The 25,746-nt window shown below is 38.5% G+C and overlaps 1 protein-coding gene across 1 annotated transcript; it reads right to left on the bottom strand.

Annotated features, from left to right (window-relative positions):
• Positions 1 to 2,020: 2,020 nt before the first annotated feature.
• Positions 2,021 to 4,521, bottom strand: LOC140960588 (pentatricopeptide repeat-containing protein At5g66520-like). The gene has a single exon (XM_073418900.1). The coding sequence runs from the start codon at positions 4,128 to 4,130 to the stop codon at positions 2,220 to 2,222; it is 1,911 nt and encodes a 636-aa protein (XP_073275001.1). The 5' UTR covers positions 4,131 to 4,521; the 3' UTR covers positions 2,021 to 2,219.
• Between the last annotated feature and the right edge of the window lie 21,225 nt (positions 4,522 to 25,746).

The raw sequence follows: 25,746 nt of genomic DNA, 5'->3' as shown, positions 1-25,746 counted from the left end.
CGAGATCAAATGAAGATATCTGAGCAGGAAAATGGCATGTCACAGGGGTGATACTGAGCTGCCCCACCTCTAGTGGAATGGACATGCGAGTTTTCCTACGACCTGATGCAGCGCTGGTCTCTCCTACCTTGAAATTACCGACTGGATCTGAATACTGTTGTGAGTGCTATAAAACACTATCCACTCTCTATCGAAAAATAACCGCTTCCGGTGACTTTCCGACCAATTTACTAACATGTGTGGATTCTACTTAATAAATAACAACATTTATGTTATAACCGCCCTGAATAAAGCGTTATTCAAGAGTTTCAAATGCATGAACATGCAATCTAAAAATGTTATTTCTGGAAATATACTTTTGTAGATTCTCACGGTTTTTAGATTTTTTCACGGTAATCCGTGAAACATTTTGCTACACCTCCTGCACCAACTTGTTTCTGGGTGTGATAGAAAGTTTAGGTATTTTTTCATAATTTTTCGCCACTGTTTACTATTTTTCAAGAATTTTTTGGCATTTTCTCCTCATTTTTTTCTCCTTTTTTTTTACTGATTTTTTTTCTGCACAAATTTTATCTTTTTTCTGATGGTATGAGGGTCTATTTATAGACAAAATTAAATGAGGAGAGGATGTCAAGTGTCTAAACTCATTGATACCTTTCATGTATATCTATTAGAAGAAGCAAGCTATATATANCTATTATTATATGATTTAAATTTATTATTAATAATAGTTATACTCTTAGAATTGGGTTGTTACACAAATGGAGATGAAACCTCTGATGAAGATGAAGAGAAGGATGTCGAAGTGCAAAGAAATTATCTCTCTCAAACTTCTCTGTTTGTAACTGATACAAATCTCTGGGAGTTTCTTTTATCAGCCATTATACAATATTTCTTTTCACCTTCTGAAACCTGAGTTCCTTAAATACATGGATGCGCAGAATGAAAGTTCCAGTTCAGTAGCGTTTGATGTCGACAGTGAGTCAGTGATGATGCTGTGAAACATGATACAGCTTTGGAGCAGAAGAAGCAAACTGCAAAATCTCAGGATTTGTCTAAAACTAGTCGCTTTTCTCTTGTTCAAATGACTCTACTACATTTTTAAGAAGGTAGCCCCAGTTTGTGTAAGCTAAGCTAGCAATTGAGAACCATAAATGGCCAGATTAGACATAATATGAAAACTGCTTGAACCCTGATGTAATTTGGGCTGAAGCCTTTTGCCTTTTGTTACATTTTTTGGCTAATACAACTTGTTGGTGCCCAATTTGAACTTCTTTTATAATTTTTTGTTGTTGGCCATTAAATTCATGGAATCTGTAGGTTGTTGACAGTCAAATGCTGCTTTCATGGTTGCGTCTGGAATAAGCTTGCTCTAGCTGTCCATGACCAGAAGTGCTTTGATTTCTCTGAACATAGTTTGCTATACATCATTGCCATCTCTCCTTCACTCATTCAACATCTTTGTTCCCATCTTCTAACTTGGATATGATTCTTCAAATATAAAGTGAAGTTATCAAATGCTGCTTCCATGGTTCCAACAATTTGGCAGGATATGGATGCCAGTGACGAAGACTAGAACTGGTTGAGATGTCGGCATTATTGGAACAACAAGATTGAAGATATCACATATCTCAATGAATTAATTCTAGTTTTGGTGCCATAGAAAATAGTAAAAGGAAGGGATGTTTTCGAACTATAATATTGTATGTAATGCAACATGTTGGCCCCAAATCCGAAATGGGCCGCTAGGGAGAGTATCATTAGGTTGAAACATGAAGTTAAAGCTCGTATCGATACTTGAGAATAAATGGTTTGTTTATAGACCATTTTCATATACAGTACCTTGGACTTGCTCGATCATGGTACAATTAATCAACTATTGAGAAGTACAACTTATCATAGAGACTATCTAGTTTACATTCGACTGCACTTTTTTGATAGAAACTTTGTAATTTAATAGGTTGTGTATGTTGTGAGACCGTCTCACAAATAAACATAAAAAGTAGTATTTTTTTTATGAGGGACACAAATAATTGACTTATGAGATTGTCTTACAAATTTTTTTGTGTGTAATTTGCTCTGATATTATTCTGTCCTGTTTCAGATACATTGATAAAGCTTAAAACGAGCCTAATGCAGTGGAATCTTAATAGAACACGATGAAAAGCTAGATCTAGCAAGTTCAATATTTTTCCCCAATAACCCCCAAATCAGGGTAACTACCAATAATCTCCGCAAGAACAAGAGCCATCTTTAAAACAATGAAATCTATTCCTATCACGAACAACTACTTCCCTATGTACAATCCCAGATATCAGTTTCAAAGCAGTATGACAATCTTCACATACACGAAGATTCTTAAAAATTCTTATTGTTTCTCCAGGTTTCATATTAATAAGCCCGAAAACAAGGGCCAGTTTCTCACTATGACTAAACAAAAACTTCTCCTTTTCCCTTTCCTCCATGTCAAGAAGAACCACCGTGGTATTTGGCACGTAACCATTCAACCTCATACTGATAAGTAACTTGTCCCACACTGCAAAAATCTCCTGAGACTGAGGATGGGACTCGTCCCCAGCCACAAACTCATGAACCACCCCATTAACATTGACCCAACTACAGCCTAGTGTCTTCCTCAACCCCCTACTCGTCATCAATTTTCGCACCCTTGCAACATCTTCCCACCTCTTTGCTTCTGCATATATGTTAGCCAGAACCACATAATAACCATCGTTGTAAGGATCCAATTCAAGCAAGTGTTCTATGGCGACTTCAGCCATTTCAATGTTCTTGTGAACTTTACACCCACCAAGAACTGCGCCCCACACAGCCGAATTTGGCCGTATAGGCATCTTTTTTATCAACTCGCGAGCCTCTTGCAGCAGCCCGGCTCGGCTTAATAGGTCAACCATGCAACCATAGTGTTCGATAGAGGGGATGATTCCATAATCTCGAGTCATGCTACAAAAATATGCACGTCCCTCATTTATCAATCCTATATGACTACAAGCGTGTAAGAGCCCAACGAAGGTGACCCCATTAGGCCTCACACCTGTTTGAACCATTTTGGAGAAAAATTCTAATGCTTGCTCAGCTTGTCCATGAATCGCTAGCCCCTGGATCATGGCTGACCAAGAGATGACAGTTGGCTCTTTTATACTTCCAAAAACTTCATGTGCATCTTTTAAACATCCACATTTCATATACATATCGATCAAAGTGTTACAGATATGGATATTTCTCTGAAACCTGCTCTTATTTGAATGCTCATGAATCCTACTCCCAAGATCGAGTGCTCCCAGGTCAGCACAGGCCGCTAAAACAGCCACCACAGTCACCTCATTCGCCTTCACGCCTTCTTCTTCCATCTTTGTGAACATATTGATAGCTTCCTTAGGTTTCCCACACTGAACGAACCCTGATATCATAGCAGTCCAAGACCTCACATTTTTCACAGGCATTTGCTTAAAAAGCTCGTATGCAGAATCCACATCACCCCTCTTCACCAGTTGTGTGACCATAGTATTCCAAGATACAACATCTCGCTGCAGCATCTTATGAAACAATAGCACGGCATGGCTAACATCCCCACAAGATGCATATAAATGAACAATTTTGTTTTGCAAGACTATGTTAGACTGAAGCCCAAGTTTTTCGATAAATGCATGGATGGTTCTGCCATGGAAATTATCTAGTAATTGCACACATGCCTTGAGAACATAAGAGAAAGTGAAACTATCAGGGCACACATTGTGCCTTCGCAACTGGTAAAACAGTAAAATAGTATCAAATGGAGCATCGCTTTTAGCAAAATCTCTTAAGCAACAATTCCAGAAGAAAGTTTCAGTCTCTTCAACTTGCTCAAAGATTTGTTGAGCATATGGAAAACTAGGGGTAAGAGCGCAAACCGAGGCTACACGAGAAAGTGGGAAGACCGAGAGAGGAGTGCCGGTTGTGATGGCAAGGGAATGCAATTGCTTGAGCTCAAAAGGGGACTTGAATTTATGAACGAGTTCCGTTGTGAGAGTCTCTATTATGGACTTGGACGAACTTCTCAAGCCACACCTTTCTTCAATATCCAAAGGCGGGGGCATACGAAGAGATGACACAATGGGGAGTGGGAAAACCATGTCCCCTTCAAAAATTTTAGCTTCGGCCCTCAGACTGAGCCCTTGATGAAATAAAACGAATTACAGAATAAAATTTTGGCTAATTACAAAGAAATTCTACTCCCTTACTTAGTCAGACACGCATTGCACTCAAGAATCAAAGAGAATGATAAATTACGACAAAAAGATACTAACCGTGGATAAACAAAAATGCTGGATGAGAATGGTAACAAATGAATAAGAGAAAAAAAGGATAACTGATAACTAAGGAGGGTAAGAAAGTGTTCCCTGAAAGAAAACATATGCGGCTGTTCAAGAAAGCAGAGTTATCACCTTCGCCATGGTTCATTTGAGAGCAGATATGGAGCACATGATAAAGCAAGGGAACGGCTGTACCTGGTCCTGTTTTTCGACACACACAGAGACTTCACCGAGATGTGTATTTGTAAGATCTAAAATTAAGAAGGCGTAATCCAACGGCATGCGAATTTAAAAAACATAAAAAAAAGTAATTAACTGATTTTAATTGTTAATTGAATATGTGACATGTATGCTTATATGTTAAATATGACTTTATTATCATCACGCATAAAATTGTATTTTTAAAAAATATTCAAGTTAAGATCGAGCAACGGAGACCAAGGGTTGAAAAACATAAAATGTTTTATTAAATAATTATTTTAATGGTTTAAAATATGGTTGATGATTTTTCATATTTTTGAAAATAAAGGGTTTTGAGGTGATTTTATACGCCGGGACGTAAAATTTATCGGTGTTGGTTTTTCAATAAAAATGCGAACGTTTTGGCAACCCGGCTAATAAATTCACAAATTTATTTAAACAAAGACTTTGATAATATTTTATTAAATTCTACTCAAGCACTAATGGGCCCAATTGGTATGCTTATTAGGCCTAAGCTTAATTAAGGATTTAAATTACTATTTAATATGAAAACTCACCTCAAACCCTTAAAAAAGGCACGCTACTTTCAAAAATTCTCCTCACCTATTCACGGCTCACACCACACGAAGAAGTGAAGGAAAGTTGTGAGGTTTTGAAGAAAAAAATTCAACCTAGGCTCTTACGTCAATCCTCGCATCATCAACATATAGTCGTGCGTTTAAAACGCAAAAGCACGTATATTTCTTCCCTTCAACATCTATCACACCATATTAATCACCTATACGTATTTTTGAAGGAACAACATGACACACAAACTTTGTTTTCGTAACTTTGTGCATAGGTGTTCCAAACTTGTGTTTTTGATCTTCAAATTCATGTGTGTATGTGTTTAAGAGGTCTGCCATGATTAGGATATGATCAAGCAAGGTTTTACACGAATTTAGAGTCTTAGAAATCATTCAAAACACCACACACGATCAAGAACACCAGCTGGAAGCAAGTTGCTGTCATGGTGATCTTGTGGGTTCGATTTTCATGTCTTGGGGCTTGGCTGGGTTCGGCAGGGACCAGGGGCTATCCAGGGCCGTGGGTGAGTCAAGAGAAGAGTCCTAACCATGCTACGACTCGAGCTAAGTGGGCCGGGAGGAGTCCTTGCCAACAAGGATTTCTACCCGAGAGATGCTAAGAGGGACGCGCAAGTTCAGGGCTTGCGCAGGGCTAAGTGGCTCGGTCTGGGGACTTCAGGCTGGGCTAAGGCGTGACTTTAAGGTCCTAGGTGAGTGCTTGGGAGGCTGGTTCAGGAGTTGGGGTGACGGCTAGAGTCCTAGGCACCAATAGGTAGAGTCCATGCGCATAAGGAGTTCTCGGCCAAGACAAGGCTCAGATGTTGGGTTCGGTTTTGGGGCTGGGTTCGAGTCCTATGGGTTAGCATGAGTCTAGTAGGTCCCTAAGGGGGCTGGGAAGGGGTTGGCTCAAGGTGGCTTGACGAACCGGGAGTTGGCTCATGTGTGGTCTAGGGCATGAGTGAGGGCTTTCTTTTAGGAAAATATTTCGAAACATGACTCACGGGGGTCGAGTCATGGTTCACGAGGGCTAAAAGAATATAAAAAGGCTAAATTTCAAATTAAGGAATTTTTTATAAAAGTTTGGAATTTTTTTTGAATTAAAACGCCTTCAAAACGTCTAATTACGAATTAATTAAAAAGCCTAGTTTTTAAGCAAAATAAAATTATGAGAATTTTAATTTAAGCTTAAATAATTATTTGGGACATGTTAGAGTTAAAGAAATAAAGAAAAATTCAAAAACAAAAAATGTGACGTTCAGGGGTAAAACGGTCTTTTTACACCTGGAATTTAGTAAACATCATGGCAGTGATCTAAATGCTATTTTTTATGCTATTATGATTAATTTTAAAAGTTATGAAATGTTCATGATGGAATTATGATTTTTAAATGCCTATGGGATTTTTATGAATTAAGGAAGACATTTAAAAGACATGTTGCATGTTTGGTTTCAAAAACAAAATTATATGTTATGCATGATTTTTATAAAGTAATGTTAATGTAAAACATTGAAGGAAGTGAAGTAATTGTGACTAATTCGATAATGTTGGAGGTATCGTGAGGGTGACGGTCCCAGTGGGAGTCCGACAATCGTATTTCCATCATTCCGAATATGAGATAACAGTTATGAGGTAACGGTAAGAATGAGAATATCGTGAGGGAAAAAGGGCCCAGAAGGAGCCCATTTATGGGAAAAGGCCCCAGATGGAACCCCGACGATCGTATTTCTATTCGAAAGAGGATAGGCCAGGGCCCAGTTGACCGGTGAGAGTGTTGCTGGTGTCTCCCGCAGCCCAGTACTGCGGTTTCATGTAGATGGATCCATCGACTTTTTGAGGTTTGAGGAAAGTCACAATTTAATATCTGAATTCAACAAAGAAAAAGGAAAAAGAAAAAGGAATAATGTTTATGATCATGAAAAATGTTTTATGTCACGTTGAGGAAAAAGGGAAAGTTAAAGTTTATGTTTGCATGTCATGAAATGTTATTTTTACGTAAAAGAATTTTCACTGTTGCATGTGGTTTTATACGTATTATTTGTTACAAAGATTATGGTGTGTTGAGCTTGTAGACTCACTAGGTGTGATGGATGCAGGTGAGGTTGAGGGAGGGCTTGACGGATGATTTGACTGGACTGAAGGCGCACACAACCCGAGGACCAGCGCTTCTATTTTTCCGCATTTAAGATTTATGATTCATGATTTACGTTAAAGATTTTAAGATTATTTATTTATGCTTTTGAGAGGTTTTTGAGAAGTTTAGTATGGGCTATACTTTTCAAATTTATTGCTTTTTAGGTTTGGTGAAACAAGCGACGATATCATTTTTATGATTATTTCACTTGATTTTTAAAATACTAGTTAGTTGATGTTTTATTTTAAGGGGTAAAATATTTTATAAAAATATATTTTTGTGGTAAATGTATATGGCCGAAAATTTGGGCAAAAAAAAAAATTTCTAGTACTTTTTTAAGCAATAAAAAGGGCAGACGTTTCAGTTGGTATCAGAGCAAAGGTCCTGTAAAGGGTTGTGCCACCATCAGCATCGGGAAGATCAGTCGTCAAGCCTCAAGTTGTAAGTTTTACATGCTTTATATGATTTAATATATTGTTACATGCATGACAATATGAATGTTATGTTTACGCTATATGTTTATTAGTTTTTTGAGTATTTATGCTTTGCATGCTTAAATTGCTAAAATGAGTTAGGATATGTGACATGATTAGAGAACTTAGATTTAAATGCGTGTTGGTTACGTTAGAATCTGGAAAATATTCAGATAAAATGCCTCCTAAAGGTGCTCCCGTTATTGAGAACCAAGCAGAAAACAGTGTGAATCATCAAGGAAATACACCTCCACCACCACCACCAGGAGATGCTGCTACTCGCGCTTTAGAGGGGATGGCTCGTCTTTTCGAGCAGCAGTTGCAGCAAATGCAACAGGCACCTAGGCCACAGCATGACGTTTATGATCAGTTCCGGAGGCTAGGGCCGAAGATGTTTTCTGGAACCACCGACCCCTTTGCTGCTGAGAGTTGGATCCGTTCACTTGAGGTACACTTCCGTTATCTGGATATGGGGGATGCGGATTGAGTGAGGTGTACTACTTATCTATTTAGGGACGACGCTTCCTTATGGTGGGAAGGAGCCAAGCACGGTGTTAATCTCGCTACTATCACTTGGGCTCAATTCAAGACAATGTTCTACGGGAAATATTTTACTGTTGATGTGAGAAGCCGTTTAAAGAGGGAATTTATGACTCTCCGTCAGGGAGACGCTACTGTTGCTGAATTTGTGAAGAAGTTCGATAGGGGTTGTCACTTTGTACCCCTTATTTCCAGGGATGCCAAAGAAAATCATAGACACTTCATGGATGGTCTACGACCTACTATATGAAATAATGTTATGATGATGCGTCCTTTGGACTATGCTACGGCAGTTACTTAAGCATACCAGTCTGAGCAATCCTTGAAGGACATCGAGTTTGAGTTACAGCGCAAGAGGCAACAGTATCAGAACAAAAGTCAACCAAATAAAAAGCCTTATACAGGAACTCCTAAACCTCAAGGGCCTAAAAAGCCCCAAGGTCAAGTCAAGAAACAAGCACCACAAAAGCCACAGAATCCTGGAGCACCAAAGCCTGCTGAAAGGCAACCATGCAAGGAGTGCAACCGTCTGCATCTTGGCAAGTGCGAATGGGGATCCTTTAAATGTTTCTACTGCAAGGACGCTGGACACAAGGCTATTGATTGCCCAAAGGGGAAAGCAGCTACTACGGCACGAGCTTACATTATGAATGCCAAAGAAGCTGAGGAAGAGGCAGACACTACACTCATCACGGGTAACCTAGTCATTTAACATTTTTATATTGCTTATTATTGCATGAAATGTTGAATTTGTTATTAGAAATGATTTTGGAACAGGATTTAACCTAGCAGAATTTAGGTTGCATGCTCTACTTAGTTGGATTTAAGTTATGATTTTAGGAACTATGGAAAATTATATTAATTTTGTGCCTTATTTTATGTAAAGGATTACTTAATTCCAAATAAAAAGTTGAGGGCCAAAATTTAGATAAAATCATAACTAACAGAATTATAGGGTTTCCAAAATTTATGGGTTAAAGAAACAATTTTCGAAAATATGGTGTCTAAAATGTAATTTTCGATAATTAAGAGACCAAAGCGCAATTAGCAATAGGATGAGGGGCTTTAATGCAATTACCGAATTCATAAGGACCATGATTTTAACTTTCCAAACCTTAAGGGACTAAAATAAAAAATTTCAAAATTTAAGGACCATAATGAAAATATCCAAAATTTTGTGGACTAATGTGCAATTTCAAAAAAAATGGGAGGGCTAAAACGCATTTTTTTCAAAAAAAAATGCTTAAGTTCAACACACAAACTACATATAGTTTTGGGAAATAATGATAGTAAATCCTTAAGCTTCATCACGAAAAGACTTAAAAGACATCTTTCGCCGCAGGGAGGATCATCATTCTAGGTGTAGCTACCTATGCATTGTTAGATTCAGGATCTACACATTCCTTCATATCTGAAACCTACATCAAAAGACTAAATATTACTTCTCAAGATATGGGTTTGAGTTTCAAAATTTCTATTCCATCCGGTGATCAAATGCTCACGTCAAAGATTGTCAAGAATCTGGAGCTTCGTTTATTCAAAGATGTTGTGCGGGAAGATCTTATTGTGCTTCATATGCCTGAATTTGATATTATACTTGGAATGGATTGGCTATCTGTAAATGGAGCTTCGATTGATTTCAGTCAGCGATCAGTGTCTATTCGACCGCCTAGTGGTAAACCTTTTGTCTTTGAGACGGCGAGAAACAGGCAAATGCCACACATTATCTCTTGTCTGTGTGCGAGGAAGCTTATTAGACGTGGATGCCAAGCTTTTCTAGCATGTGTCACCACCACACATGCATCTATCAGTCAGAAGTTAGAAGATGTTGATATTGTCAGAGATTTTCCTAGCGTCTTTCCCGAGGACGTTTCTGGTATTCCACCCGATCGTGAAGTGAAATTCTCTATTGATCTAATGTCGGGCACTGTTCCTATATTTAAAGCACCTTATCGTCTAGCACCCGCTGAAATGAAAGAATTGAAAGATCAAAACCAAGAATTACTAGACAAGGGTTTCATTCGCCCTAGTTATTCTCCATGGGGCGCACCGGTGTTATTTGTGAAAAAGAAAGATGGTAGTATGCGTCTTTGCATCGATTATCGAGAGCTTAATAGGGTCACTATCAAGAATAAGTATCCATTGCCAAGAATTTAAGATTTATTTGATCAGTTGCAAGGAGCATCGATATTTTCTAAGATCGATCTGCGATCTGGATACCACCAATTGAAAGTAAAAGAGTCAGATGTCCACAAGACAACATTTCGCACGAGATATGGGCACTATAAGTTTATGGTCATTCCATTTGGGTTGACCAATCGCCAGCGATCTTCATGGATCTCATGAATCGCGTATTTCAGCCGTATCTGGATCAGTTTATTTTTGTCTTCATTGATGATATATTGATCTATTCCAAGAGCAGAGAGGAGCATAGCCGTCACTTGAGGATCGCACTGCAGGTACTGCAAGACAGGAAGCTATATGCAAAGTTCAGCAAGTGCGAGTTTTGGCTTGATAGAGTGGCGTTCTTAGGCCACATCATTTCTAGTGATGGCATGAAAGTTGACCCGAGTAAAGTGGAAGCAGTGAAAGAATGGCCAGTACCAAAAAAATGTTACCGAGATTCGCATTTTATTGGGATTAGCTGGCTATTATCGCAAGTTTATTCAGGGGTTCTCATCTATAGCGGTACCTATGACCGCCTTGACCAAGAAGAATGCAAAGATTGTTTGGGGGCCCGAGTGTCAGGACAGTTTTGACAAGTTGAAGCAAGCCTTGATATCAGCGCCAGTTTTATCTATGTCATCAGGGCAATGGGAGTATGTTCTTTATACCGACGCTTCTAAACTTGATTTGGGCGTAGTTCTGATGAAAAATGACCGAGTTATAGCTTATGCGTCGGGACAGTTGAAAATTCACGAGAAAAACTACCCTACTCATGATCTAGAGCTTGCAGCAGTTGTTTTTGCACTGAAAATTTGGAGACACTACCTTTATGGGGAGAAGTGCAAAATATTCACCGATCACAAAAGTCTGAAATACTTCTTCACCCAAAAGGAACTGAATATGAGACAACGCAGATGGCTTGAGCTAGTAAAGGATTATGATTGTGACATTAGCTACCATCCGAGAAAACCATATGTGGTGGCAAACGCGTTGAGTAGAAAAGCAGCAGTTATCACTCATCTATCACTCTAAATACCGTTGCAGTCTGAGATAAAGCGGTTTGAGCTTACATTGTATGCTAGGGGCGAGGCCCCTAACCTTGCCACATTATCAGTACAGTCGACTTTGAGAGATAGAATTCGTTATGGGCAGTCCACTGATGAGAAGTTGCAAAAGTGGAGAGCTAGAGGTGAAGTCAAGTGTCGGAAATTATATTCAGAGGTGGATGGTATAGTTCGCTATCGAGATCGGTTATGGGTTCCCAGTGACGATTCTTTGAGAGATCTTATAATGAAAGAAGCTCATGACTCACCCTACTCCATCCATCCAGGAAATACGAAGATGTACAAAGATTTGCAGTTGTTATATTGGTGGCCAGGCATTAAGAGGGACATTATGAGATTTGTATCCGAGTGTCTGACTTGCCAGCAAGTTAAAGCAGAGCATCAAAGACCAGCGGGGAAATTGAAGCCACTCCCTATTCCCGAGTGGAAATGGGAAAATGTCACCATGGACTTTGTTGTGGGATTGCCAAAGACAGTTAAAGGATTCAATGATATATGGGTGATGGTTGATCGTCTTACGAAATCAGCGCATTTTCTACCTATTAAGACGACATTCACCATGATTCAGTATGCAGAGTTATATATTCGGGAGATAGTTCGTCTGCATGGGATTCCAGTGTCTATTGTTTCTGACAGAGATCCGAGATTTACGTCATCTTTTTGGAAAAGTCTGCATGCAGCGATGGGGACCAAATTATTGTTCAGTACAGCGTTCCATCCTCAAACCGATGGTCAGTCAGAAAGAGTTATATTAATTTTGGAAGATCTACTGCGACCATGTGTCATTGACTTCCAAGGCAGTTGAGAGTCAAAGTTACCTCTAGTGGAGTTCACCTACAATAATAGTTTCCAATCATCAATCGAGATGACTCTTTTTGAGGCATTTTATAGAAGGAAATGTAGATCTCCTATTCATTGGGACGAGGTTGGGGAAAGAAAAGATATTGGTCCGGATGTGATTGAAGAGACCGCTGAGCTTATAGTCAAAATTCGCAATAGAATAAAGACTGCACAAAGCCGAAAAAAGAGTTATGCAGACAAAAGACGAAGGGACTTAAAGTTTGCAGTGAGAGATCATGTATTTGTGAAAATAGCACCTATGAAGGGTGTTATGCTTTTTGGCAAGAAAGACAAACTTAGTCCAAGATTTATAGGTTCGTTTGAGATTTTGGAGAGGATTGGGACACTAGCTTATAGAGTGGCATTGCCACCAACACTTTCTGTAGTTCACAACGTGTTCCATATTTCGATGCTGCGGAAGTACATGTCGAATCCGTCACATGTACTAAATTATGAACCTCTTCAATTAACTTCAAATATGACGTATGAAGAAAGACCTGTCAAGATCTTAGCAAAGCAAGAAAGAAGATTGCGAAACAAAGTCATTCCAATGGTCAAGGTCAAGTGGCTGAATCACTCGAAAGAAGAAGCTACTTGGGAAACCGAGAGAGACTTGAAGGGTCGCTATCCAGAATTATTCGGTAAGCTCTAATTTTGAGGACAAAATTCTATTTAAGGGGGAGGAATTATAAGGTCCAAAATTAAGAAGGCGTAATCCAACTGCATGCGAATCTAGAAAACAGAAAAAAAAAAAAAAGAGTAATTAACTGATTTTAATTGTTAATTGATTATGTGGCATGTATGCTTATATGTTAAATATGACTTTATTATCATCACGCATAAAATTGTATTTTTAAAAAATATTCAAGTTAAGATCGAGGAACGGAGACCGAGAGCTGAAAAACATAAAATGTTTTTATTAAATAACTATTTTAATGGTTTAAAATATGGTTGATGATTTTTCATATTTTTGAAAATAAAGGGTTTTGAGGTGATTTTATACGCCGGGACGTAAAATTTATCGGTGTTGGTTTTTCAATAAAAATGCGAACGTTTTGGTAACCCGGCTAATAAATTCACAAATTTATTTAAACAAAGACTTTGATAATATTTTATTAAATTCTACTCAAGAACTAATGGGCCCAATTGGTATGTTTATTAGGCCTAAGCTTAATTAAGGATTTAAATTACTATTTAATATGAAAACTCACCTCAAACCCTTAGAAAAGGCACGCCACTTTCAGAAATTCTCCTCACCTATTCACGGCTCACACCACACAAAGAAGTGAAGGAAAGTTGTGAGGTTTTGAAGAAAAAAATTCAACCTAGGCTCCTACGTCAAAGTTCCTCGCATCGTCATCGTATAGTCGTGCGTTTAAATCGCAAAGGCACGCATATTTCTTCCCTTCAACATCTATCACACCATATTAATCACCTAAACGTATTTTTGAAGGAACAACATGACACACAAACTTTATTTTCGTAACTTCGTGCATAGGTGTTCCAAACTTGTGTTTTTGATCTTCAAATTCATGTGTGTATGTGTTTAAGAGGGCTGCCATGATTAAGATATATGATCAAGCAAGGTTTTAGACGAATTTAGAGTCTTAGAAATCATTCAAAACACCACACATGATCAAGAACACCAGCTGGAAGCAAGTTGCTGTCATGGTGATCTTGTGGGTTCGGTTTTCATGTCTTGGGGCTTGGCTGGGTTCGGCTGGGACCAGGGGCTATCCAGGGCCATGGGTGAGTCAAGAGAAGAGTCCTAACAATGCTAGGACTCGAGCTAAGTGGGCTGAGAGGAGTCCTTGCCAACAAGGACTCCTACCCGAGAGATGCTAAGAGGGACGCGCAGGTTCAGGGCTTGCACAGGGCTAAGTGGCTCAGTCTGGGGACTTCAGGCTGGGCTAAGGCGTGACTTTAGGGTCTTAGGTGAGTGTTTGAGAGGCTGGTTCAGGAGTTTGGGCGACGGCTAGAGTCCTAGGCAGCAATATGTAGAGTCCATGCGCATAAGGAGTTCTCGGCCAAGACAATGAATAATTTTATACAAACCATTTCTACTATCTATTTTTCTTTTATAAATTTCCGTTCAAACTTCTAAGTAGATGATTCTTATTTTTAATTAATATGAGCATTATTAAGAATGATTTTTTGCCTTGAAAATGTACAGATATGAGATAAATTAAGAGTAAAAAGCTGTTGTGATTAAGATAATATAATAGTAAGATAGAATGCACGAAATCGTGCCAAGATAATCTGATTTCTACATTCAAGCGACGTGAGCCCCGAATCGTTTGTTAGTTCTATCTCCCTCGTTAAGCCACAAAAACTAGAAATTCAATAGAAGAAAACTAATGAAAATTACAAAGAAATTCATGAACGACAACAAATTTAATTTTGATGTTATGAATTAAAAACAACATATTTACAAAACAAATTGGAAAAGATGCGATATAAGATGAACTAAAATTGCAAGAATTTGCATAGACCATTTGCTGTAATTTTTTGTGTTATATTTGATGAAATTGTCGAGAGTCTCACTCAGATGATTCCGTCTATTTATGTTCATTCTTTCAAGTAGTTTAACTTATCTTCCATGATCACTGGTCGTGGATCATGAATTAATGAAACGTCCACTACTCGTTTTTCCTAAAAAAGTACTAGAATTTTTTTTAAAATTTTGGTTGAACCCATCTATACATATATATATCTATTTTTAAAATAACTTTGTACCATTTCAAAAATAAAAAAACCAACTAAATTTGAAAATCTAAAGGAAAATAATTCGAAACATAAAATCGTCAATCGTTTACCAAACCTAACTTATTAATATTTCAAAAATAAATCTCACTCTAACATCATCTCAAAACCACTCAAAAGCATCATAAAAATCTTTAACGTAAACTTAAATCATAAACTTCATTTAAATTCGTAAAACTAGCGCTGGTCCTCAGGTTGTGTGCACCTTCAGTCCAGCAAGATCAACCATGAAGTCCCGCAACAACATCAATATCATGCTCACCTGCATCGATCACACCTAATGATCTAATGACTCAGCAAACCATAATCTTGGTAACAAGTAATACATATACAATCACATGCAATAATGAAAATATTTTTACTTCAAATAGCTTTTCATGAACATACATAAACATAAACGTTTTTCTTTTCATCATATACATATATGTTTTTGTTTTTATTGAATTCGGATCGTTAATTGTGACTTTCGTATCAGTTGAAGGTCGATGGATCCATCTACATATAACCACAGTACTGGACGGCGGGGACATCACCGACAATCTCACCCGTCAACTGAGCCTTGACCTTACATATCATCGTATTAGTCACAATCAATTCACCTCCTTCAACTTTTCGTATTTTCATCACTTATTGAAATTCAAGCATATAATAATTATTTTTCTTTTAAACCAAGCATGCAACATATCTTTTAACATTAACGTTTCATCATAAAATTCCATAAACATTTAAAATAAGCATATTATCATTATTTACAGCATTCAGGGCACTGCCAGGACGTCTACAAACTTTTAAGTGTAAAATGACCGTTTTACCCCTAGAGTTTAAAATTCTCCATTTTGACTTTTTCTTACTTTCGTTAACTCTAAAACATCCCAAATAATTATTTGAACTTATATTAAGTTTCTCATATTTTTATTTAGCCTATATTTGAGGCTTTTGAAATAATTCCTAATTACTAATCCGTTAAGTGTTTTAATTCCGAATTAATTCAAACTTTATTATTTAAATCGCAAATCTTAAACATAGACTTTTTATTCCTAAATTATCCTCGTGAAACATGAATTGACCCCCGTGGACCATGGTTCGACCCTCTAGCCCTTTAAACTCACAAACCGAACCCTAGCATGAGCCCTCGAACCAACTTGCGATTTCTTCGAGCCATGCCCCTAGCCCATGCTGCAACCTCCTGCATTGAAACAAGAGCCGCGCGTCTTCTCTTGCACCCTAGGACTCTTTTCCCTTGACTAAGACTCCTCGCCCGAGCCACCACCCGAGCCCGAACCCTCTGGACCAACCATGGACCATCCTAAGACCTATCCTAGACCACCCTGATCAAGCCTAGACCCTCCATGCAGCATCTTGATCGCGGTCGCCCTTCCTAAGCGTGGGAAGAATCCATGTAATCATGGGATGTTCCCTTTCGACCAACCACGGGCTAGGACCCCTTCCAGACCCCTAAACATGACCCTCACCGAGCCCCAGCCCAGCCCAAGCCAAGCCCTTGGTGCTTAGACCCTTAACCGATCCTAGTGCACAAACTTGCACTATTTCGTTCAAGCCTTATCCTATGCATGTGCAGCCTTTGGTTTTGCACTTATGTACCCTTATTGTGTTGGAAAAATGTCCATCAATGTTAACATACCATGGCAGCCCCTTTATGCATCATTAGAAAGAGTTTTACATCAACAAAGCATGAGTTATATGCATGTATATTCGATAAAACGAAAACAAAGCTTGTACAACAACTTTTTCATGCAAAGTTAAACAAAAATACATAATATGGTGTGAAAGATTTTGAAAAAATTTAAGGCGTACCATTGCGTAATTTACGCACGAAAAACAAGTTGATGATGCGAAGAATTGCGACGAACGGAGGACCCTTGCTGATTTTCTACCAAGAAAGTGTGACTTTCCTCCTTCAAGGATACGCGTGTGTGTGTGTGGTGGCTGCTAGGAGTTTCTTGTGTTTGTGTGTGTGTGAGAGGAGAGGGGCGAATATTGTGTGAAATGGGGGAGGGTTTGTGGCCTATTTATTTTAATTAAACCATGTGTACAAGTCTAGGCCCATTAACATGGTTTAATAGGCCTATTAAGCCCATTAGTGAATATTTAAAATATTTCGCTTAGGAAAGTTCGTGAAAATATTAGCCAAGTTATCGAAAAGTTCATATTTTCGGAGAAAATCGAATACTGTTTAAAAATACGTCTCGGCGTATAAAATCACCTTATTCTCAAAAATATCATATATTATAAACCTTATTTTAAATAATTAAAAATAATTATTTAATAAAAAATATTTTCTCTTTTTTCAGTCATCGATCTTCGTTCCTCGATCGCATCTCGAATAAGCTTCAAAAATACAACTTTATGCATTCTAACAATAAACCCTATTTTTAAACATGTAATCATGCATATCACAATTAATTAATGTCGTCAAAACTATTTAATTTGTCATTTTTCATTTTCCCTAGATTTGCATGCAGTTGAATTACGTCATCTTATTTTTGGACATTACACTTCCTCCCTCACTTAAATAAAATTTCGTCATCGAAATTAGAACGTACCAAATAATTCCGGGTAGCGACTCGTCATGTCCCTCTCTGTTTCCCATGTAGATTCTTCCTCCCAGTGATTTAGCCACTTGACCTCGATCATATGTATAACTTTGTTTCAGAGTCTTCTTTCTTGCTTACCCAAGATTTGTATGGATCTTTCCTCATAAGACATGTCTGGAGTCAATTGTAGAGGTTCATGATTTAGTACATGTGAAGGGTTCGACATGCACTTTCACAGCATCGAGATGTGGAACACATTATGCACTCCAACTAACATCGGTGGCAACGCCACTCTACAGGCTAGTGTTCCATTCTTTTCCAAAATCTCAAATGGTCCAATGAATCTCGGATTGAGCTTTCCTTTCTTGCCAAATCTCATAACACCTTTTATAGGTGCTATTTTCACAAACACATGGTCACCTACTACGAACTCTAGCTCTCTTCATCGCTTGTCGCCATAGCTTTTCTGTCGGCTTTGTGTAGTCTTCATCCTATCTCAAATTTTTACAACTAGCTCTGCTTTTTTCTTGATCAAGTCCGGACCAAATTCTCCTCGTTCACCAATCTCGTCCCAATGTATGGGTGATCTACACTTCTTCCCATATAGTGTCTCATAAGGAGCCATTCCTATTAATGATTGATATCTATTATTATAGGTAAATTTCACTAGAGGGAACTTCAGTTCCCAACTTCCTTGAAAATCAATCACAGAAGCTAGAAGTAGATCCTCCAAAATTTGAATCACTCTTTCAGATTGACTATCGGTTTGAGGATGGAATGCGATGCTGAATAATAATTTATTCACCATCGCTACATGCAGACTCTTCTAGAAAGATGATGTAAATCTCGGATCTCTATCAGAAACAATAGACACTAGAATCCCATGCAGACAAACTATCTCTCGAATATACAACTCTGCATACTGTGTCATGGTGAATTTCGTCTTGATAGGTAGAAAATGCGCTGATTTCGTAAGACGATAAACTATCACACAAATGAAATTATATCCCTTGATAGTCCTCGGCAATCCAACAACAAAATCCATAGTCATATTTTCCCATTTCCACTCGGGAATAAGAAGTGGCTTAAGTTTTCCCGCTGGTCTCTGATGCTCGGCTTTGACTTGTTGACATGTCAAACATTAAATCACATGATGCCTCTCTTCATTCTCGGCCACCAATACAACAATTGCATGTCTTTGTACATCTTCGTACTTCTATGTTGAATGGAGTACGAAGTATCATGTGTCTCTTTCGTAACAACTTCTCTCAAAAAATCTCCACTAGGAACCCAAAGTCGATCTCGATATCGAACAATGTCATCCACTTCAGAATACAGCTTCCGGCCCTTAGCTTCATCTCTCAATCTCCACTTTTGCAATTGCTCGTCAATAGGCTGCCTCTCACGGATTCTATCCCTCAAAGTCGACGGTATTGTCATGGTGGAAAGATTAAGGGCCTCGCCCCTAAAATAAACTGCTAGCTCAAACCGCTGAATCTCGGACTGCAATGGTCACTGAAGTGATAATTGATTAATAATTGTTGTCTTTCTACTCAGTGAATCCGCTACTACATTAGCTTTTCCCGGTTGGTAGCTAATATCACAGTCGTAGTCCTTAACCAACTCTAGACATCTTCGTTGCCTCATATTCAACTATTTTTTTGTGAAGAAGTACTTCAAACTTTTAAGGTCGGTGAAAATCTTGCACTTCTCTCCATATATGTAGTTAGGGGAGGGATGGGGTAGGGACCCGTCTCGTAACTATCATACCCAATCCCCGTCCCGATAAAAATTGGGAATCTTTTTTTTCCCGATCCCGTACCCGACAAGAGTAGAGACTCGAATGTTCGGGATCCCGTCGGTTAAGGATGTGATATCCTGAATTTTTTTTTTTTGAAATCTCTCAAGAACTATAATTCAGTGGTCAAATACTCAAATATAGGAAAATCAATGCTGCAACACAACAAAATTGTAATGCCCGGTTACTCGTACAAATGATAATAATACGTTTTTGTCGTTTATTATGTAGTTATTTGACTCATTATGTTTTACATGTTGATTGAGGTATCGATATTGAGATTGAACATGATTTTTATATTGTCCCTGGTGTATTGAGAATGAATATGTGTTAAAATAGTGATAGTAAGATGTGTAGGTAGAAGTATGGTAAGGAAGTTGATAGGGAATGAGATGACATTGTGGTATGTTTTACGAGTTTTAGCATACTGATTTGAATCTTGATCCAAATTGTGTAAGGCCATAACCATTAGAAATCTAAGATATAATACTACAACTTTCATATTTTGAGTTTTGTTCAAATCATTAGGGAAGACGAGCCAAAAGTGGCCCGAAGTGTGTCATGTGTATCGTTGTTCCTGCACTGACACATGTTGGGAGAATGAGCATAACTTTTTAGTTAGACCTTCAAATGACATGAGGCTAATTGGAGATGCAAGAAAACACATAGAGCTACAACTTTTATGTTGACCACGTTTGCTAATTCGGAAGTTAAAAATGAGTTTTTCTGCAGAATGTGGCGCGCATATGTGCCAGAACTCGAGCATATGTACCGGGTGGACAAAACAGGCCGCGCATATGTGCCCGGAAAGTCGCACATAAGCGCCCAGTAGTGTATAAAAAGATAAAGATCGACTTTTCTAAGCAATTTTCCCATTCTTACCTTCTTCCTTAGCAAGAACACGAAGCAAACCTAGAAAACTTCCTCCCAAACGCTCCCTTCTTCATTCATTTCATCATTTTGAAGTTAGAATTAAGTTCTCTATCACAAGAACTTCCTATGGGTGTAAGTTTTCTTCTATTTTGCTTGTTATACATGTAGAGGACAATAAAGGAGTGATTTTCACCTTGTATATACATAGTGATTGGTTTATTAATGTATTTGACATTATAGGAACGAGAAACATCCTCTCAAACCAGTATTCATACACTTGGACAGTAAGTTGGCATGTTCTTGAAGTAATACATGAGTAATATTATGATTTCAAACACTTCCCATTGATTATTGCTATATGTACATTGTTAGTATCTTATTGATGAACACATAGCACCATATTCCATTGTTATGTATTAAATATGTAGGAAACTCATGAATATTGTAGATGGGTGCTATGTTATTAACATGAAAGGAAAAGGACTGATTTTTACATGATATAGAGCTTGTTGACATCATGCGTGGTTTTAAGTCCACCAAACAGATTGGCCAATATATGTTCATGGGGCGTGGGGTTGCCAAAGGTTGCTCCCTGACGACCAACACAGTAGTAGCTATATAATAAAGCAAGCACGGTAGTACAGGTCAACTAATGAGGCTCAAGTACAAAAATGAACATGAATATATGCTATGATATTACATGGTTTAAAGATTCATTGTTGTCACGATGTGATATGTATGTTCCTTCGACTCATATTGATACGTACAAGTGCCAACTTATTGAGTTTTATAAACTCACATAGCTCATGTATTACAGGATCAGGTAGTGAAGAGACGTAGGATGTCGGTTCGCCAATGGATGCTTGTGACGTGCCTTACCTCGACAAGAACCGGGATATCTTATTGTATAGCTTCCGCATATGTATTGTAGTAAATTTTATGTCAGGGTTTGAAACACGTTCCATGTTATGTATGATGATACAAAGTATGTTTGAATATGAGAATATGTTTATAAGTGTGTATAAATAGTATTGTTTGAGTTTTTGGTGTATACAAAATATAGGGACATCATGCCAAAATTTTTATAAACGGTCAAATTGATGCCTCTTGTTTGGTTTGCTTCATACTATAGTTATATCATTCAAACCTTATTTTGATTATGGTAATTATGTTAAGTATAGAGTAAGGGTGTGACAAATTTTATGGTATCAGAGCCCACGGTTCCTCGACAGGGAAGACACTGCACTTCATCCATACATGGAGAACTCGGCAAGTAAGTATCTTTGTATCCCATAGTTTATGATAAGTTATGTGTTTCTACGTGACCTATATGTAGGTTAAGATAAAATACGATGCCACCTAAACGTAAGGTACAAGAAGGAGAGTCATCTAAGGGCAAGGCCCCAGCAGTTGAAGGTGAAGGTAGGGAGCCACGACCTATAGATGATTTTGCTCAGCTGCTCCAGCAACAAGCAAAAGTCCATGGGGAGCAGATACAACAATTACTTGAGATGCAACGGACTACTCATGAGCAGGCACACGCACAAGCCATGATACCCAGACAAGGGCCTGTTCAAACAGATGTATATGATCGCCTTCGACGTTTGAATCCTCCTGAATTCATGGGAAGCACTGATCCAGCAGTAGCAGAAGAATGGATTAAGTCATTGGAGTCCATCTTCTCATACCTTCATATGGATGATGCTGACAAAGTAACTTGTGCCATCTTTTTATTTACAAAGCATGCAAGGATATGGTGGGAGAGTCCAAGGGTGGCATTACCAGTTGGACCATTGACATGGGAAACTTTCAAAACCGTGGTTTACAACAAGTATTTCAGTAAAGATGTACGAGCTAAGAAAGCCAGCGATTTCCTTAACCTGAAGCAAGGAACTATGTCAATGACTGAATACATACAACAATTCGAGGCTGGAGTCCAATATGTACCATATATTGCACAAGATGACATAAGTAAGGGCGAACACTTCATGCGAGAAATTCGCTCTGAAATTAAACGAGATGTACGAATGTCGAAAGTCGTTACATACGGGGAGATAGTGGAAAGAGCACTTATGGCAGAACAGGGTGAACATGACATTGACCGAGACCGACAACAACGAAGGCAGCAGTACTTTCAAAAGAGCCAAGGAGCAGGACAAGGCAAAAAGACCGATGGAAGAGGTACTCTACCAGAGGAACCCCGTGGCAAGGGTCCTCCTCCACGTAAAGAACAAGATAGACCACCTTGTCCTAAATGCGGTAAACTCCATGGTGGAGAATGTATGTGTAGAACCCGTAACTTAGACTACGTATAAGTCATGCATAATTCTAGTATTTAAATTAAAATGATTTTTATTGCATGAGTTTCTAAATTTAATTATTTTACGTAGTAGTTTAAATTTTTATCCTTTCAGTTATTTCAGTAAGGCCGGACTGGAGTTGGAGTTTAGAGATAAAAATTTAAGATTCAGAAAATATTTCCGGAATTTATTTTAGCTAGCAAGTAAGTTAATTTAAGTTAAAAGGAGGTTTATGAAATTATTTAAGTTACTTGAGGTGAGTAGAAAATAAATTCATTTAAGTTCCTTAATTAAAGGGTTAGTTCACTAAATTAATTAAAGGATAGGTAAGGCTCTTAAGGTTTAAAAATTTACTAACTAAACAATATTTCCTTCCATTTATTAGATGAATTTCGGCCACCCTTGGTTGCTAGAACATTCCTTGACAATTTACCACCTTTGACCCTTTCTTTGTATTTAATTAGGAGGATAATCCTTTTATTTTTGGAGCACCATTTAATTAATAATCAACCTTATCCTAGCCTTGTAGAGTATGAGAGAATCGGTCATAGCCTCCAACAAAACACCAACAAATTATTTGATAGCCACCCACAATTCAAAATTCAAAAAAANACCAGGCATGCATATATTTTTCCTTGACTCTTCAATCAAGTCATACTATCATTATTTTTATGTTTCCTGATCATCCTTTCATGTAAAAACCGAAACACATCAAGAATTTTCAGAAAAATAAACATGCAGATTTCGGCCCCTCCATTTCAAGCTTCACGGTTTCTCTTGTTTTGTTGTTTCAGGTGGATGGTTCGACTCCAGGCTCACTAGGCGACATTTAGACATGTATTAAGATGCATTAAGACCATGTTGGTCCATTCAAACAAGCCCCATGCATGATAGAATCCGAAATTGACAGCAACTCCCCATGTGTGTCCATATGAGTTTCGAAAATTCAGTTTGCTGCCAAAGGGAAAGGTTTTTGATTATGGCTGCCCTAGGGGCCTATAGCCTTGGTTAGAACACTTCCCTAGTGTGTCTAAGACGTGACTAAGTCGCCCCTTTGGAGGCTTGGTCCATGGTGCATCGGTTTTTAATTAAAAGTGCAAGAACAGCCCCAGCCCCCGTTCGGCTTCTCATTTTGACAGCATGTGTATTTCGAATTTGGTGGGATGGTGTGGATCTTGGTTGGCCTATGGCCCTTAACCACGGTTCATAACATACCTCTAGATGTCTAGAATGTGCCATGGCCAATCAAATGGCCACTGGAACGATCCGTGACAGCAAAACAAGAACAATGCCCGACGCGCAGAATTTGTGCTCTCGGGTGAATCTTTCGAGTTGTTGCTGGAATGGTGCGAATGGTGGCTGGCCTAGGGCCCTTAGCCATGGTTCAAATCATTCCTTGGGATGTTGGTAAGAGATTTTGGTCGGTGGTTCAAGCCCCAATGGCCATTAGCCTCGCAATCGACGCAAGAAACCAAAGCACAGCTGCTGTATTTCTGGACAGCAACTTGCTGTGACGGTTCAGTGGCTCGTTCGAGTTCTCGGTTGGCTTTTAGCCCATGGCCTTGGACTGGACAGTGCCTCATCGAGTTAGGAAGGTCATGTTTTTGACCGTTTGTGATTCGGATCATTTTTGAGGTCGTACGAGAATTTACGGTGCGATGTGCCAAATTGACTCTCGAAAGAGCGTTTCATGTTTTGGCCTCCATTCACCTAGATTTCGGCCCTCACCATTTTAGGAGCATTATTTGATCATTTTAGACGTATTTTAATCATGACTACATGATGGTTCAGTGTTGGTTCGGGTTGGCTCGGAGTCATGATTTAATACGAAGTCGGTAGGCGTAATTGTCACATTTTTTAAGGTTATTGTATAGTTTGGTCCCATAAATCTATTGCATATTTTTCATGGCATATTTAGGTTGCAGCGAGCCTGGGAGCGATCCAATCCAAGCAGTAAAATGGGTACAGGATATTTAATTCAGTTATTTAATTATATTACGTGCAAAAATACAAATTTTGAGATTTATGCGATATTGCTTGTGGTCACTTTACTATCATGCTTAAGTCCGGTCCCCAGTATCGGCCCGGTCACCAGTTACCGGTCAGTTCAGTTGTTTCACCCAGTACTGTGGCAGTAGTCTGATCAGACGTAAATCCGATCCCCAGTATCGGTCCGGTCACCAGTATCGGTCAGCTCAGTTCAGTTCAGTTCAGGGACCACTTGCGTAGACCATAATCTCACAGAAAATTATTATATGCTATTTCAGTACAGGGCTCCAAGGAGCAAACAGTTTCACTATGATTTTCAGTTCAGCTATGCACGTATTATAATTAATCATGACACGACATTTTACGATATGCCTCATGACATGAAATTTTACTCCCATGCAATTTTACTATATTTACTCGTTATTTACGATATATGCATGTTGAGTCTTTAGACTCACTAGACTTGATTGTTGTAGGTACTGATGATGTCGGGATCGAGGGCGGGGACCAGTGAGCTAGCTCGAGTCGGCAGTAGTGGCACCCGAGGACCTCAGTTTCAGCACTTGCCATTTTGATGCTCAAATATTTTATTAGTTATTGAATACTTTAACTTGTTATTTTGGCAAGTAATAATTTCTTCCGCTGCTGTTTTGAACGTTAAATATTTTATCAGTTTTTGGTATGAATGAGGCACTCCATTTATTCTAAAAGAAAAAAAAATTAAATTTTCCGTAAATTTTCAAGTAAGGATTTTTAAGCCTCTACAGTATGCAAGGTTCCAATGTTTGTTATCGTTTCAAAAAGCCAGGGCATCTCGCCAGGAATTGTCCAGGAAGTTCTGAAAAAGTATAGGGACGCCTTTTCTCTATGACTAAAGAGGAAGTGGATGCAGATACATCGATGATCACCGGTATGTTCTTGATTTCCGGTATTACTACTATTGTTTTACTAGATTCAGGAGCCACGCATTCCTTTATTTCGGAATCATTTGTAAGGAGACTGGGCATTACAGCAAGTACAATAGAGACACAACTCGCCATAGCCTTACCTTCCGGGCAAAAATTACAGACAGACCAGATTATTCGAGGGTGTCCAATATATATCCAAGGCCATCAGATCCAGATGTATGCTGACTTGATAGTTATGAGGATGACTGATTTTGATGTGATATTGGGAA

The sequence above is a fragment of the Primulina huaijiensis genome, chromosome 15 (genome assembly GCF_012295235.1).
Source record: "Primulina huaijiensis isolate GDHJ02 chromosome 15, ASM1229523v2, whole genome shotgun sequence".
NCBI classification, from domain to species: domain Eukaryota; kingdom Viridiplantae; phylum Streptophyta; class Magnoliopsida; order Lamiales; family Gesneriaceae; genus Primulina; species Primulina huaijiensis.
The sequence above is the reverse complement of the archived record's forward strand: the minus strand, read 5'-3'. Positions and strand labels throughout refer to the sequence as shown.